Raw genomic sequence first — 12,772 nt, 5'->3', positions numbered from 1 at the left:
CCATGCAGCAAAGAAAGTGACGCAAGGCAAGACGTGGAGTATGTCTACGGGTGCAGAGTAATGGGGGCGGGGACGTAGAGGGAAGGTAGGTGGAGATATAGGCCGACGGGACAGAGCAGGGAGTATATACAATACATGAGATGCGCATTCGATAGAGGAACCGGAGACTATGCTCAGAACAGAGAAAGAGGCTCGGAACAAAGGACGGGGGCAACAGGTCGCAGGGTCAAGAAGAGCGGTAGGTGATATGTGGAGTGAGGTGAAATTAGAGAATGGGGAGAGAGAAAGTGGATTGATGGATGTAGAAAGGAAGAGCTGCGAGAAAGGGTAGATGGAGGAAGAAGAGAAAGAGCGCGTGTCAACGCGTAAGAGTCGAAGTAATCGGCACAGCCGCAATGTTACTCCTCTGATGCCTCAGCCGCTGACTATTCAAGATGGAAAAGTGTGATTCAGCCAACTGTCTACACGACGAGTAGGATACGAAAACACGCACTCGTCGAAATGCTTTCCGCGCTTCGGATCCGCCCGCCTCTTCTCGATCGTCTTGCGCACCTTGCTCTCAGGACGCACGACGATGATAGGGACGGGGCTATGGCTGAGGCAGTACTTGGACACGCTGCCCATGCCCGGCGCACCGAACGCGGCGCCCCACGCCTGCATCATCCCGCGAGTCCCCCGCGTGCCGACGACGATGCTGTCTGGGCGGTACAGCGCGATGAGCCGGTCGATCGTCTGTGTCGTCTTGCCGGCAATGAACTCGACGACGATGGAGAGCTAAAAAAAAACAGACGGTCAGAAGCGCCAGAGGCGGATAGGACGGCGGACGGACCTTGCGGTTGTGATCGAGATCAACACACTTGTCTTGTATCCTGCGCATGAGCTCGCGCGCGTCGTCGCGAACCATGCCGTGATCTTTCTCTGCGAGAGGAGCACGAGTTTAATAAGAAGGAAACATGTGCCACAGGCAAGAAAGATGCGCGCGACGTACCGAGCTCCTCTTGGTCGATCCCGCGGAACACGATGAGTTCATCGCCGTCCTGCACGAGGCTCTCGATGGCCCATTCGAGCGCCTGGCGCCCGCTGTCGTCGGCGCTCGCGGCACAAAGGAAGACGCGCGTGCTGCGGTTGCGGACGTAGCCGTCGCTCTTGACGGAGAGCGTGAACGAGAACATGGACGCGGCGGGGTTCTCAAACGTGTCGAACGAGACTTTAGGGGTGTACCCCCCTGGCACGCAGATGGTAGGGGCACGGGAGTGCGTCGGGGTGAGGGTGAACTGGACCGGAGAGGGCGCGAAGGAGGGAGAGAGCACCGAAGTAGAGGTGGATGCAGAAGAGGCGGGGTTGGATACGAAATTGGAGGTCGAGGAGGTCGAGGAGTGGGGGGAGTGGGTGGGAATGCTGGAGGTTGAGGGAGATGACGTGGGGAGCGGAGGGAGCAGCGAGCTCGAGCGGAGGGCGGGGGAGTTGATGGGCGAGGCAGCGCTCGGGGTCGATGGCCGCGAGGGGTGTTTCATCGCAGAGCGCAGCGGCTGGGACGGGAGAGGCAGAGAGACCTGGCTGTCATACATCTTGTGTGTTGCGGTGATGGTACAATAGAGGCGGTCGTTGTCGTCGTTGTAATTGTCGTCGCCGCCGTCGTCGAGGCCGTCTTGGTCGTGGTCGTGGTTGCGGAGGGAGTCACTGCTTCAGAGTAATTGCGGTGGCGGCCGTGGCCACAAATGGAAACCATTCCCAAATCAGGCCGAGATGTGGCGTGTGTCCGTGCTGATCTGCTCTCGCTGCGAGCGTCTTCGTTGCAGCTACCATCGCCGACAATGTCGCCCACACCGAGCAGAAGCCCCAACCCGTCCCCAGAGCCATCTCCCGATGCGCCTGTACAGCCCGTCGAAGGCACTGCAGACGTCGCGGAGGAGCCAGCGGCCTCCACCTCCGCCTCTGCCGCGTCTTCTGTTCTCCAGGACACACCCGCCTCGGGTGCATCGACACCAGAACCCACAGCAGACGGCGCCTCCGCCTCCGCAGCTGCCTCTGCTGTGGCGTCCGCAGGCGACTGGCAAGCCATCTGGTCGCCGCAATACAACGCCTACTACTTCTTCAACAGCAAGACGCAACAAACGACCTGGGAGAACCCTCTCCAGCCCTCTACCCCATCGGACCCCTCCTCTTCCACCAGCACTGCCACCACCACCACCACCACCCCCGTCGACCCTTCATCCTCTACGAGTCCCGCTTCTGCGCCGATAACGCCCGCGCCTGCCGTAGCATCGCTCTACGCGCTGCAAGAAGCCGCTGCGGCCCAGGGCATCGACCCGTCCCTGGCGTACCTCGACCCGTCACTCGCAGGGCCCTCGGGCAGCGCCCCCGGCGGGTCCTTCGTCGCAAAGTTCAACGCGCGCACGGGCGCGTTTGCGCGCGCGGACGCCCGTGCGCCGGCGCACCTGAGCGAGTACGAGCGCGCGAAGCGCATGAGCGAGGTCTACTTCGACGTCGGCGCGTGGGAGCAAGAGGTCGAGCAGCGCAAGCAGGCGGAGGAGGAGGAGGGCGGGCGCAAGCGCAAGCGCCCGAGCAAGAAGGATCTTGTGAGTCCGCCTTTTGGAATGTTCTACTTTTATGCCTTGCGCGCGATCGCCGAGCGCTCATTCGTGCGTGCTCTCTTCTCCCAACTGTGTGTAGGAACGGTTCAAAGAGCAGAAGAAACAGAAGAAGATCGCCAAGACGGCATGGCTACGTACATAGATCGTTGTTCGGGTTTGTCTATTCTGCAGAGCCGCGCAATCTTATACATATTTCTTGTTCTCGACCTTCATCTTTCGTGAGCCTCCAATCCGACGTACTCGTATTTGATTCATTCGAGAATCTATCGAAGTAATTGCACCAAAAGCAGAGTAGAAACAAAATGAGTATGATACAGAGGCGCTCCATGTGCTGTTTTACAGAGTAGACATCAGTGCGCACGCAGCTAACGACACGCGACTCTAGCTGATCATTGGTTCCGAGCCTTGTGAGAACGGCCCTGCGGCGAGTATATGCGCATTCCCAGGCTGCGTCTTGCGCACGACAAGGTCTGCTTGCTGCCTGCCAAGTCGAAAGGCCCCCGAGCAGACGGAAACGACGAGGGAGATGAACAAGGCGGAAACGAAAGTGAGAAAGAGGGGGCACACGCACAATCGCATCCGGAGCAACAGCTTCCGCGTCGCCGACCGCATCTCGTCGCCCGCGCGCAGAGCGCGGGCGTACAGCTGCGCGCGGGCGTCGATCGTGCGAGCCTTCAAAATCTACGAAGACAACGAGTTCGAGGCGCACGCCATAAGCCACAGACGTGCAACGAGGAAATGAATGGGTATATAGATGAGAGGAGGGGCAGGCGCACGCACCTTGTTCTGGCTGTCAACGCGTGCCTGGATCTCGCCGCGCTGGATGAGGTCTACGACCTCGCGCTCAGTGTCGGCGACAGACCAGCCAAACGCGGCGCTCATACGGTCAAGATGAACGGTTGCAAATGGCTGGAAATAGAGCACGATCGCGCGCGCGCGGATTAATGTCGTCAGGCTCGCGACGTGCGGAGCGAGGATGGGGTCGAGTGCGTGTCGCGTCTAGAGGCCAGAATATATGTTCATCAGCATTCATCAGGTACGTGGATGCAAACATTCCGCTGCTCACGGAATAGCGCTGGAGAAGCTCGAGCACAGTCTTGAACCGGCTCGTCATCCACGCATCCACAAGCTCGCGCATCCCGCCCTCGCCGACTGCCGGCGCCGCGTCCCCATCCACGAGCTTGCGCTTCACCTCGGGCCGATCGAGCGTCGCAAGCGCACACAGCGTCGCGTACGTCGAGATATCCCCGGGGCCGACGATCGTCCCGATCCAGGTGCCCCCCGCGCCCGACGCGGGCAGGCTAAGCAGCTTCGCGCCGGCCTTGGCGTACGCGCCCTGCGAGAGGAGCGAGAGCGCGTTGCAGAGCGCGAGCTTCGCGTACGTCGGGGCGTATGGGTCTTTTTTCGTGGATTGAGAGGCGGGTGGGGCGGCGGCGGTGGCAGCGGTAGAGGAGGAAGCGATGGGGGCCGCTGCGGAGGAGCTTAGGCCGTCAAGCGCGTTTTCAGCTTTGAAGATGTAGGTCGGAATATGGGCGTAGTTGCGTTGTTCGATCAAGAGCTGGTTGAGGAACCAGAAAGCCGGCGGGCAAGGGTCAGAGGACGATGAGAAGGGCGATGAAAGGTAGGGGAAAATCACAAATGAGATCGGGCGAGTAGGCGCACCTCGAGCACAGAGAGGCACATCTCGAGCACATGCGCGCCCGTCGTGCAGAACTCGCGAGACTTGGTGTAATGTCTGAGCGCAAGGTCGTACTGGCCCGTCGTGCGATGAAACGCGCCGAGGTCGCGGTGCGCCATGCGGATGCTCTCCTTGATCATGTTGTTCGTGTACGTCTTAAGCTCGACCTCGAGCTTGACGCGCTCCGCCTGGTTCGCGGCGGCGGTCTCCTCTGCCCAGCGCACGTATGGGCTGTGGTCGGGCAAGACATCCGCAAGCGGGGGTAGAGTGCGCGTTTGTGCGAGCGCGGACTCGTAGGTCGAGAGGAGGGACTGGTAGAGTGTTGCATCGCGCTGGCTGGGCTCGGTCAGGAGCGTGAGGGCGAGCCGGAGGGCCTGTGGCGCGACGGCGGGTGCGTGGAGGATGATGTGGGAGAGGCGATCGATCGCTGCACGGCCTAAGTTCACGCAAGCGGTGAGTCAGTTAGTGGTAGATGTCGTTCCCGACGTAGGGGGTGTGCAGGGGAAACGGATGCACACCGGTGTATCCTGATATGTAGGCATCGAGGTCGAACGGATGCGCGTCGTCGACGGGGACGATCTCGACCCGATTCGCCTGCTTACCAGCCGAGGCGGCAGACGTCGATGCATCGATTGCGAGGTTGATATCTACGTCCTCGATGTCTATGTCCATCATCGTATTTGAGTTCATTGCGTGCGTGAGCGGTGGAGTGGGCCGGGTGGCGTGCGGCGGGTGGGATGGGATATGGATCTATCGCAAGAGAGACGAGGTATACCTAGTAGGATCAGGTCAATATCTTCAAACAACTCATAGCACGTTCGGGAATGTGTGGGTTCGTGCACTGAGATTGGGATGTGCCGAACACGGCCAGACGTGTTATGGGGCTGATAAAAATTGCGATAATTCAAAGAAAAATCAAGCGAGGTCCTCACCACGAACACCAGGCGTGGGGTTGATATAAACGCACGGGGTTTTGGAACCAAACACGGCTGTGGGAGGGAACAAGGAAGAGTCGGGGACCTTCAGCCACCCGCGATCGAAATCCGACTTATATTTCTGCAGACTACTCCCATCTTCCTCCCTCTGCTCTTCAGCGCAGCATACACTCGGCTCACACAGACACAGACACACATCTCGCCTTGATAAAATTGTAGACGGCCAGACGACATCATGGCCGCTTCAATTGCACCAAAAGCTAAAACTACCGTACTGTCTCTTTCAAAAAAGAAAACATCCGCATCTTCCCTCGGTGCACCTGCCCAACACAACCAGTCCAGCAGGAGGGGAAAGAAGGCATGGAGAAAGAACGTTGACATCGAAGACGTCGAGGGACGGTTAGAGGAGATCCGGGATGAGGAGCGGACATTCGGGTGCGTCTCTTTTCCAAACTAGAAAATGATATGCAAGCACGGTGTAGAGCAATGCCCTTGCTATTTAGGCTGTGTGCAATATTGACTCGCCCAATTTGTATGCGATGTGTTTTAGAACAGCCCTGCATGCGAAGAAAGACGAGGACTTGTTCATAGTCGACAAGAAGGGCGACGAAAAAGGTTCGTCTTTTCGTATCCTACTCTTCCTGACATAACAGTCGCACTTATCATCTCTCCATCTCTACACAGTCCGCGCATCCCTCAAAAAATTCTCCCGTACCGCCCTCTCCTCCCACAGAATTCTGTCCGAGCGCTCCGCCATCCCCGCCGTCTTTTCCCGCCCCTCTATAACCGCAAGCAAGCGCAAATCTGTACCTCGTCTCACTCATGTCGAGAAAGATCGCATGCTGCGCATCGGGAAGCGCTCGCGGAAGGGCCCGCTGAACAGCATCATCGACCATGAGCAGTTTGGAGAGGGGAGCGCACTGCTCGACATCAGCGAAGCCGTAAAACAGAGCGGGCAATACGACGTATGGGTGGAGGACGTCGAAGGCACGAAAGTGAAGGTGCGATGCAACTGACTACCCACCCTTCGACGGGTTGTATTAATACCTCGTCGACATTGGTCGCTCAGGCTCCAAAAACCCCAAACCCTCGTGCCAACATAACGCTCCCCGCTATCCCCGCGCCGCACGCTGGCACATCCTACAACCCTCCCGCGTCCGAGCATGAGGCACTCCTCCGCAACGCACACGACGTCGAAGCCGTGCGGGCCAAACAGGCTGCCGAGGCCGAGGCTTTCAAGGCCCGCATAATGAACGCGCGGCGGGAGATTGACGAAAATGAAGAGGCAAACGGGGTACCGGGAATGCTTGTCGATAAGCCAGAAGACCACCCCGAAGACGAGGCGGGCGAACCGCAGGACGGCGAGGCCGTGGTGCACAAGATGCCCGAACGCAAGACGAAGCAGCAGCGGCGCAAGGCCGAAAAGCAGCGTGCAGAAGTGCGACCCCTTTTCTTTACTTACGTCTCTTTCATCGAACTCATACGTCAATGCGCGCTGCTCAGAAACGCGTGCTCGCAGAAAAAGTATACCGCAGAAGACTGTTGGCTTCCGTCGATTCCGCCAAGCGCCTGCGCGTTGCCGCAGAAGCATCACAGGCGACCCGTGCGCAGATCCAGGCCCTACAGCAGGCCAAGCTCGCAGAGCGTCTCCAAAACGGCCTGATGGGACTGCGCCTGGGCAAGCACAAGGTGCAGGAAGGCGCACTCGACGTGCAGCTCGGCGAGGAGCTGAGCGAGAGCCTGCGGGGCTTGAAGGTATGGAAGGCTTGCAGTCTTTGCAATGCAGTTGACCTGACCTTAAACCTGTGTTTTCAGCCGGAGGGAAACCTTTTCAGGGATCGTTTCATCAGCATGCAGCATCGTGCTCTCGTCGAACCCCGTGTTCCTGTGTTGTGCGTCATCTGTGATCTTGTCCTCCAGGCTTATCTGATGTCTCGGTGTAGGCCCACGAAGCGCAAGAACAAATTCAAAGAGGTGGAGAAACATGCTTGGAAGCGCTTCGACCAGGTGCCAGAGAGGTTTTAGGCCTTCCTTGCATCACCCTCATCTACCGACGGCACAGCTCTCTTTTGGCCGTATATTCATCGTGCATTCGATATCTCTGCCCATCATTGAACGATATATTGCCGTTTCGTCTGAAAATTGCAAAGAGGTGATCTCGATAGTACACAAATCTCGTACAGGAATCAGTGAGGCAGTTGTATCTAATTTAGATTGCCTTCCTCGCTAGAAGGTCTCTCTGCTACAAGGAAGTACGACCTGCCAAAAATCCGAGTTTTCAGCGTCTCGACATCCTCAGACGACTCTGCTTCAAATTGATCGCCTGACTCGGAACGAATCTCGAAAGTAGGTTGACCTGCATCGTTACGAGGTTGGTACATGGAGCGCAACACTCGATAAGGATAAGAAAGGTCGTGCGGAACTCACAGAAGAAAACTTCGTCCAGATCTTCACGGAAGCGAAAGCCCGGGCCACATATGCGGATGTAATAAGATCGCAACAGTACCTCCAGCTTGCGTACGATCTTGTGTGGCATAGGCAACAAGTTGTCTGAACAGTTGGATGGTTTAAGATGACCGCGACTCATGATTAGACGTTCGACCGTTCGAGAGAAAGTATGGCTTACACTGGTCCTCTGAGGAGATCATCTTCGCGACAATCTAAAGTCGAAGTAAGCTTTCGCCAAACAAAGCGGTTCTAATGGCCACTTGCCGCCAGTCGATGAGCAACGACCCCCAAGGCACATTGCTGTTTTGGAGACGCCCAGGAAGTAAACTGTTGCCAAAAGTCAGGAAGAGTCAAACCGTTCAAGAGCATGTAAAGCCGTCCCGCGACTCCACCGCATGGGTCGGGAAATTCAAAGTAAGCGTCGTAGGGACAAAATGGGCTGCTAGGAGAAAGCGGTCACTGAACAGCGCCCCCATAGATACTGGCGAAACCACGCATAGGAGCATCTCTTCGATCTCTTCGAGGGTCTCGTATATTTGATTGCGGTTGATGGCCACTGAAGTGGCATTGACGGGAGGGATCGCGAACATCTGTTCGTCAGATAGATAGGCAATGCTTTCCGGGAAATGGTGGGACAACATCGTTGAGCAAGGATCGGGACAGAGGACAATGTGAGTCTAGGGATAACAGATGGTAATTCTCCTCTGCCGGTATATATACAAGTCCCCACAAGGTCCTTTGAAGTGTGGCTCTACGGTCTCGGAATTTTGTCAGAATGTTCATAGGGTCGAGACAATAGGGGCACTCGTGTTTGACACGGCCGCGTTGACCAGCCTGTGGCTAGAAGAGTGACGGCGTTGCCCGATATCAGAATTGACTTCACCAATGTAGCCAGAGGTACTGCTGAACATAATAAAAGATAGACAAAACAACTAAGACAAAGACCCTAGGTCGATGCTAATCTAAAGCATCTACATTGACCATTACTAAATGTACCGTACCAGTTAAAAGCACTTGGATGTTGACGCTTTTGAACCACCGTTTCCACGACTATTGGTGTTCCAACATGTCGGAGAGAGGACAGAATCCGTAACACAAAAGAAGCAGATTGGTCTTTGCCTATTTCGCTAGGCCCATATCGAGGAGAATCTATATGGTTACTGAGCACGATGTCCGATGACGGGTCGGGATGACACACTGGATAACTCACTTGAAAACAAGAAAGGTATTGTGGACGGCTCAAAAGACCTCCGTCCCCAATCAGTAGGTAATTTGGTTTGTCTCTTGAAGAAGCTCTCTATGGAAAGGACCAAGAAGTATCTTGTCTGCGTCTCTGTCATCGTCATTGAATCTACGGGTGCTAAGTAGTTCAAGACATTTGCGCTGTATCGTTAGATATGCAGAGTGACTCGAGAAGGGAAGGGGCCTACAATTGTCCAACTCGAGTTGAATACAGCGTGCTAAATTCTGTATTTGATGTCAGATGATATGCGACAGGGGTATACTTGATGAACACTGACCATGAGCTTATATTGAATCACCACAAGAGCGCAGTTCTGTTTTTTTATATCCCAAGTCACATAGAGCTCGCAAAATTCTTCAAGGGTCAACCCGTTGAGAAAGTTGAAAAGGCGCCCAAAAAGCCCGCCACAGTCGTCAGAACATTCGATCGATGATGAAAAGGGGGAATTGAGGCTGGAGAGAAAGATGGATGGGTAGAGAAAATCGCTTGATAGGCAAAAAACGCACCTAAGAAACCTATTGAATCCTCGAATCAATTCAACCAGGTCGTCATATTTTTTGTCGATATTGATATATATCTCATCACCGAGTAGGATGTCTACATACATCTTCTCGTCGCTTGAAAGCTCGTCGAGACCGCCGGGGAAATCGTGGAACCTCATTGACAACCGGGGTTTAGTGAAAGGAATCGTGTGGGGGTTGGTGCAGTTGGCAGCGAGGAGGGAGCATTGTGGATATTAAATACTCACCTGCACAAAGGCGCTTGGATACTCGGCAAAGTGGACATGTGGAACATGAGGCACAGTGCGCCCGTGCAAAAGCATTGTGGCGAGACGTCAAAGCATTTTGGGCACCATATTGATCATGAAGTAGACAAGTGGCCGCTTTGACCGCTCGAGTTGAACGCGTAATCGATGACCCGTAATGCCAGGCGTTATATCGACAGGGGGGCATCTCAGGGGTAACTGAGTATCGGTCCAGTGATTCAGAATATGCTACGGTGACAGAAGCGGTCCAGCCACGCAACAGTTACATAGAGTTACATATTCCTTTTACAGACATTGAATTGTAGGCGAACGTGGCGATTGAAACTCGAGGGCTTCGACAGTAACGTGGCAGAAGATTGGCGGTAGCTTGAGTGCAGTAAACTAGATCAGAGTCGAGAATTGGCATAAGTTGCATATGTTGGCGCATGAGCGCCGGGTCAGCCAATTATTCGAAGATCGGGGCTCACGAAAAGCAATCAGTGTGAAGGAAAAGGTCATCCAGTCAAAAGCCTTGGGTCATGTGGATCTCCGGTTCTGGGTGCAGTGGGGGCTGGCGACTTGCAGAAACGCTCGAACCGAGCTAATTAAGACCAGCTACGACCTACAGAGTATGAATCCCTCCGAGACATGTGCCGGATAGAGACCCACAGTCAGGGTGGTAACTTGAAGTTGTATGGAATCAAGTTTTGCGAAGTAGATTGTAATTGGGGATGCCGTGAGCCTTGAAGACTGTGACAAGCATACAGTTGCAGGTAATATGCAGGACGAGAGTGGCCTTCGGCAAGTTCCGAGGGCGATGCTTATTTCTTGGGAGACTCGAACGGTATTTACAGACAATTTACCAACTTCGCTTATAATCGCTTGGGAATGATCTAGGATGCGGCTCGTGGCTAGTACACTCAAAATATCACGTCCAAGAAAGAAATTCCATGGCTGGGACTTCCTCAGATTGTTCCGGAGCAGATTCCCAAGTCTCGCGCAACAGTTTAGTCAAGCTTGTATCGGTGAACGATTTGTAGTAAACCCCGCCACTCACACCATACCCATGAGGTTGTGTATCCGGGTAAGGCAAGATCGCAAATGGGCGTCCAAAGCCAACATCCTTAATGTCCTCTTTCTGCACTATGGCCAGCAGGTACCGATGATTATGCGCAGGGCGTCGCGTCCAATATATGGTGCCTGTACCATTCAAAGAACAAAAGCACTCAGCGGGTGAGATGTTTCAATTGCGAACAAAAGCTTACATGGAAAGTGAGTATGTATCTTCGAAGGTTTATCAGGGTGATTCCTCCATTGAACGATTTTCCAGAACGCTTGATAGTTTTCGAATCCTTCGAAGTACTCAAGCATCAAGCTAACAAGACGTTGTCTCATGTCCAGTGATTCCATTGATATAGAATGCACTGTTCACAAGACCGTTAGACATATCGAGGGACCGGCTGAAAAAGGAGAGTCCCCACAGGTTCTGAAGTTCTCGGTTGTGATCATGTATGCAACTTTCTGTGTATGGCGGAAGTCAGCGCACCGAAAGTATCATGATATGCAACTCACCAGCAGCCTGTAAGCGATGATCGCGAGAGCACACGTCTGCTTCGTACGAGACCACTTGGCAAAGTTTTCCTTGAATTCCTGGAGGGTATACCCGTTGAAAAGGTTGAAAAGTCGCCCAGGGAGGCCGCCATAGCAATCAATGTCTCGAAACCACATAAATCGAAAAGGCGGGGCCCAGTATTTACTGGAAAGAAAGAGCGCTGTGTGAGTGCACGTTGATCCAGACATCGGCCCCAAACGCACCATATGATGACGTCCATCTGATGAAACAAACCGATATCATCGTGTGGTGGCATCAACTGTGACATTTTCCGGTCGACATCTAGGGACAACTCTGGACCCAACATGTCCCTCAATAAGACCTGTTCTTTCAGTGGCAGAACACTAAAAGTGTCTGGAAATTTGCGGTAGTATGCCATCGTTAGGCGAGGAGGAGGAGGGAGAAGGCGGAAGAACAGATATAGGAAGGGGGCTAGAAGGGGACCATGGGACATTTATACCAGGTTTCACAATGACGCTTGGTCTTGGTGGCATGGTGAGGTAGCGTGGTATCGGTGCACCAACTATCAGGTCATTTCATATCGCCACACGAGGAGCCAAGCTAAACCGCCAGATTCCACCTGCTAACGAATTGATGACGGCGTATGATTGATCAAAGTATGCACAATGATATGCATGATAATTGTACATCGAGTCCCTAGACGAGTGTGGTTTATCGATGCCGGGAAAACCTCCGTTCAGCAAATTCACGTAAATGAAATGTTGAGGGGTGGTCATTTTGCAAACACTTCGCTCCCTCCGTCTCAACGATGATCAGAGTTTTAAACTCACTTGCTGCACTAAATATTAGCGATGTGTTTAGAGGATGAACGAGGAAGGTCCCCTATCGGCAACATGTAATCATGTATTGAAGTGAACACCTAATCTATTCAACACAATCCTGCCGAGCGCTGAGAGAAGTATAGTTTGTCAACGATGACTCGATGAGATATGCGCAGGATACAAGACACACTTTGAACATTGCGTCTCCGGATGCTTCCGCTTCCATCAGGACCAGTCCTTGGATATCTGGACCGAATTCCATCAGCGTGCTACGCGCTTCTGTTGGGATATAAAGGAGATAGCTTGACACTTCTAATGAGCATTGTTACCTTAACAACAACCACGGACCAGTATGGTGGAAGCTCGACCAGAGCTCCCTCTCATCTTGTATCTCGTTCTCCCTGACATCTTCCTCTGTATCTTGATCGCCGTGCAAGTACCACCAGTTCTGCGCCTGCTCGGTTTCATCCTGCATACATATGTTTCTGCTCACGGCCTCAGATTCACTACTGGAGATCCATTGCAGGATTATGACATCGGCTCCGCGTTCTCGGTCAATCCTTCACCGCGTTGCACCTCCTGTGGCTCACGAGGCCAGTGAATGAATTTCGACATGAAAATGATCGAGTTGGGCGCTCCGCAAGTGAACTGCCATTGTGGAAACGAGTGTGGTGGACGTTCAGTGTCAATCACAGCCCGAGAGGTGTGGGTTGGAATCACACTTTCGTCCACTCT

General features: G+C 54.0%; 6 protein-coding genes across 6 annotated transcripts; 2 read left to right on the top strand and 4 right to left on the bottom strand.

Moving 5' to 3' along the window:
* Nucleotides 1-510: 510 nt before the first annotated feature.
* Nucleotides 511-1,223, bottom strand: HETIRDRAFT_242661 (uncharacterized protein; the record flags this gene model as incomplete). Its single annotated transcript, XM_009552746.1, has 3 exons — nucleotides 511-774; nucleotides 830-918; nucleotides 989-1,223. Coding segments are annotated over 3 exons (588 nt in total), but the record flags the coding sequence as incomplete, so codon positions are not given.
* Nucleotides 1,224-1,814: 591 nt separating this feature from the next.
* On the top strand, nucleotides 1,815-2,736 carry HETIRDRAFT_105342 (uncharacterized protein; the record flags this gene model as incomplete). Its single annotated transcript, XM_009552745.1, has 2 exons — nucleotides 1,815-2,579; nucleotides 2,674-2,736. The coding sequence occupies 2 exons, from the start codon at nucleotides 1,815-1,817 to the stop codon at nucleotides 2,734-2,736; spliced, it is 828 nt and encodes a 275-aa protein (XP_009551040.1).
* A 239-nt stretch (nucleotides 2,737-2,975) lies between these two features.
* On the bottom strand, nucleotides 2,976-4,944 carry HETIRDRAFT_327145 (uncharacterized protein; the record flags this gene model as incomplete). The annotated part of the gene is made up of 6 exons (XM_009552744.1): nucleotides 2,976-3,075; nucleotides 3,166-3,275; nucleotides 3,375-3,593; nucleotides 3,661-4,152; nucleotides 4,257-4,708; nucleotides 4,791-4,944. The coding sequence occupies 6 exons, from the start codon at nucleotides 4,942-4,944 to the stop codon at nucleotides 2,976-2,978; spliced, it is 1,527 nt and encodes a 508-aa protein (XP_009551039.1).
* Nucleotides 4,945-5,442: 498 nt separating this feature from the next.
* On the top strand, nucleotides 5,443-7,232 carry HETIRDRAFT_327095 (uncharacterized protein; the record flags this gene model as incomplete). The annotated part of the gene is made up of 7 exons (XM_009552743.1): nucleotides 5,443-5,642; nucleotides 5,758-5,822; nucleotides 5,892-6,208; nucleotides 6,277-6,645; nucleotides 6,711-6,962; nucleotides 7,023-7,099; nucleotides 7,151-7,232. The coding sequence occupies 7 exons, from the start codon at nucleotides 5,443-5,445 to the stop codon at nucleotides 7,230-7,232; spliced, it is 1,362 nt and encodes a 453-aa protein (XP_009551038.1).
* Nucleotides 7,233-8,915: 1,683 nt separating this feature from the next.
* HETIRDRAFT_327283 (uncharacterized protein) lies at nucleotides 8,916-9,559 on the bottom strand (the record flags this gene model as incomplete). The annotated part of the gene is made up of 4 exons (XM_009552742.1): nucleotides 8,916-9,038; nucleotides 9,086-9,115; nucleotides 9,176-9,350; nucleotides 9,405-9,559. 4 exons carry the CDS (start codon nucleotides 9,557-9,559, stop codon nucleotides 8,916-8,918), a joined length of 483 nt encoding a protein of 160 aa, XP_009551037.1.
* Nucleotides 9,560-10,571: 1,012 nt separating this feature from the next.
* HETIRDRAFT_429729 (uncharacterized protein) lies at nucleotides 10,572-12,692 on the bottom strand (the record flags this gene model as incomplete). Its single annotated transcript, XM_009552741.1, has 11 exons — nucleotides 10,572-10,843; nucleotides 10,909-11,018; nucleotides 11,076-11,164; nucleotides 11,216-11,399; nucleotides 11,459-11,687; nucleotides 11,716-11,778; nucleotides 12,047-12,098; nucleotides 12,228-12,316; nucleotides 12,386-12,506; nucleotides 12,531-12,543; nucleotides 12,628-12,692. 11 exons carry the CDS (start codon nucleotides 12,690-12,692, stop codon nucleotides 10,572-10,574), a joined length of 1,287 nt encoding a protein of 428 aa, XP_009551036.1.
* Between the last annotated feature and the right edge of the window lie 80 nt (nucleotides 12,693-12,772).

The sequence above is a fragment of the Heterobasidion irregulare genome, assembly GCF_000320585.1.
Source record: "Heterobasidion irregulare TC 32-1 unplaced genomic scaffold scaffold_10, whole genome shotgun sequence".
NCBI lineage: Eukaryota > Fungi > Basidiomycota > Agaricomycetes > Russulales > Bondarzewiaceae > Heterobasidion > Heterobasidion irregulare.
This window is presented reverse-complemented; position numbering and strand designations above follow the sequence as displayed.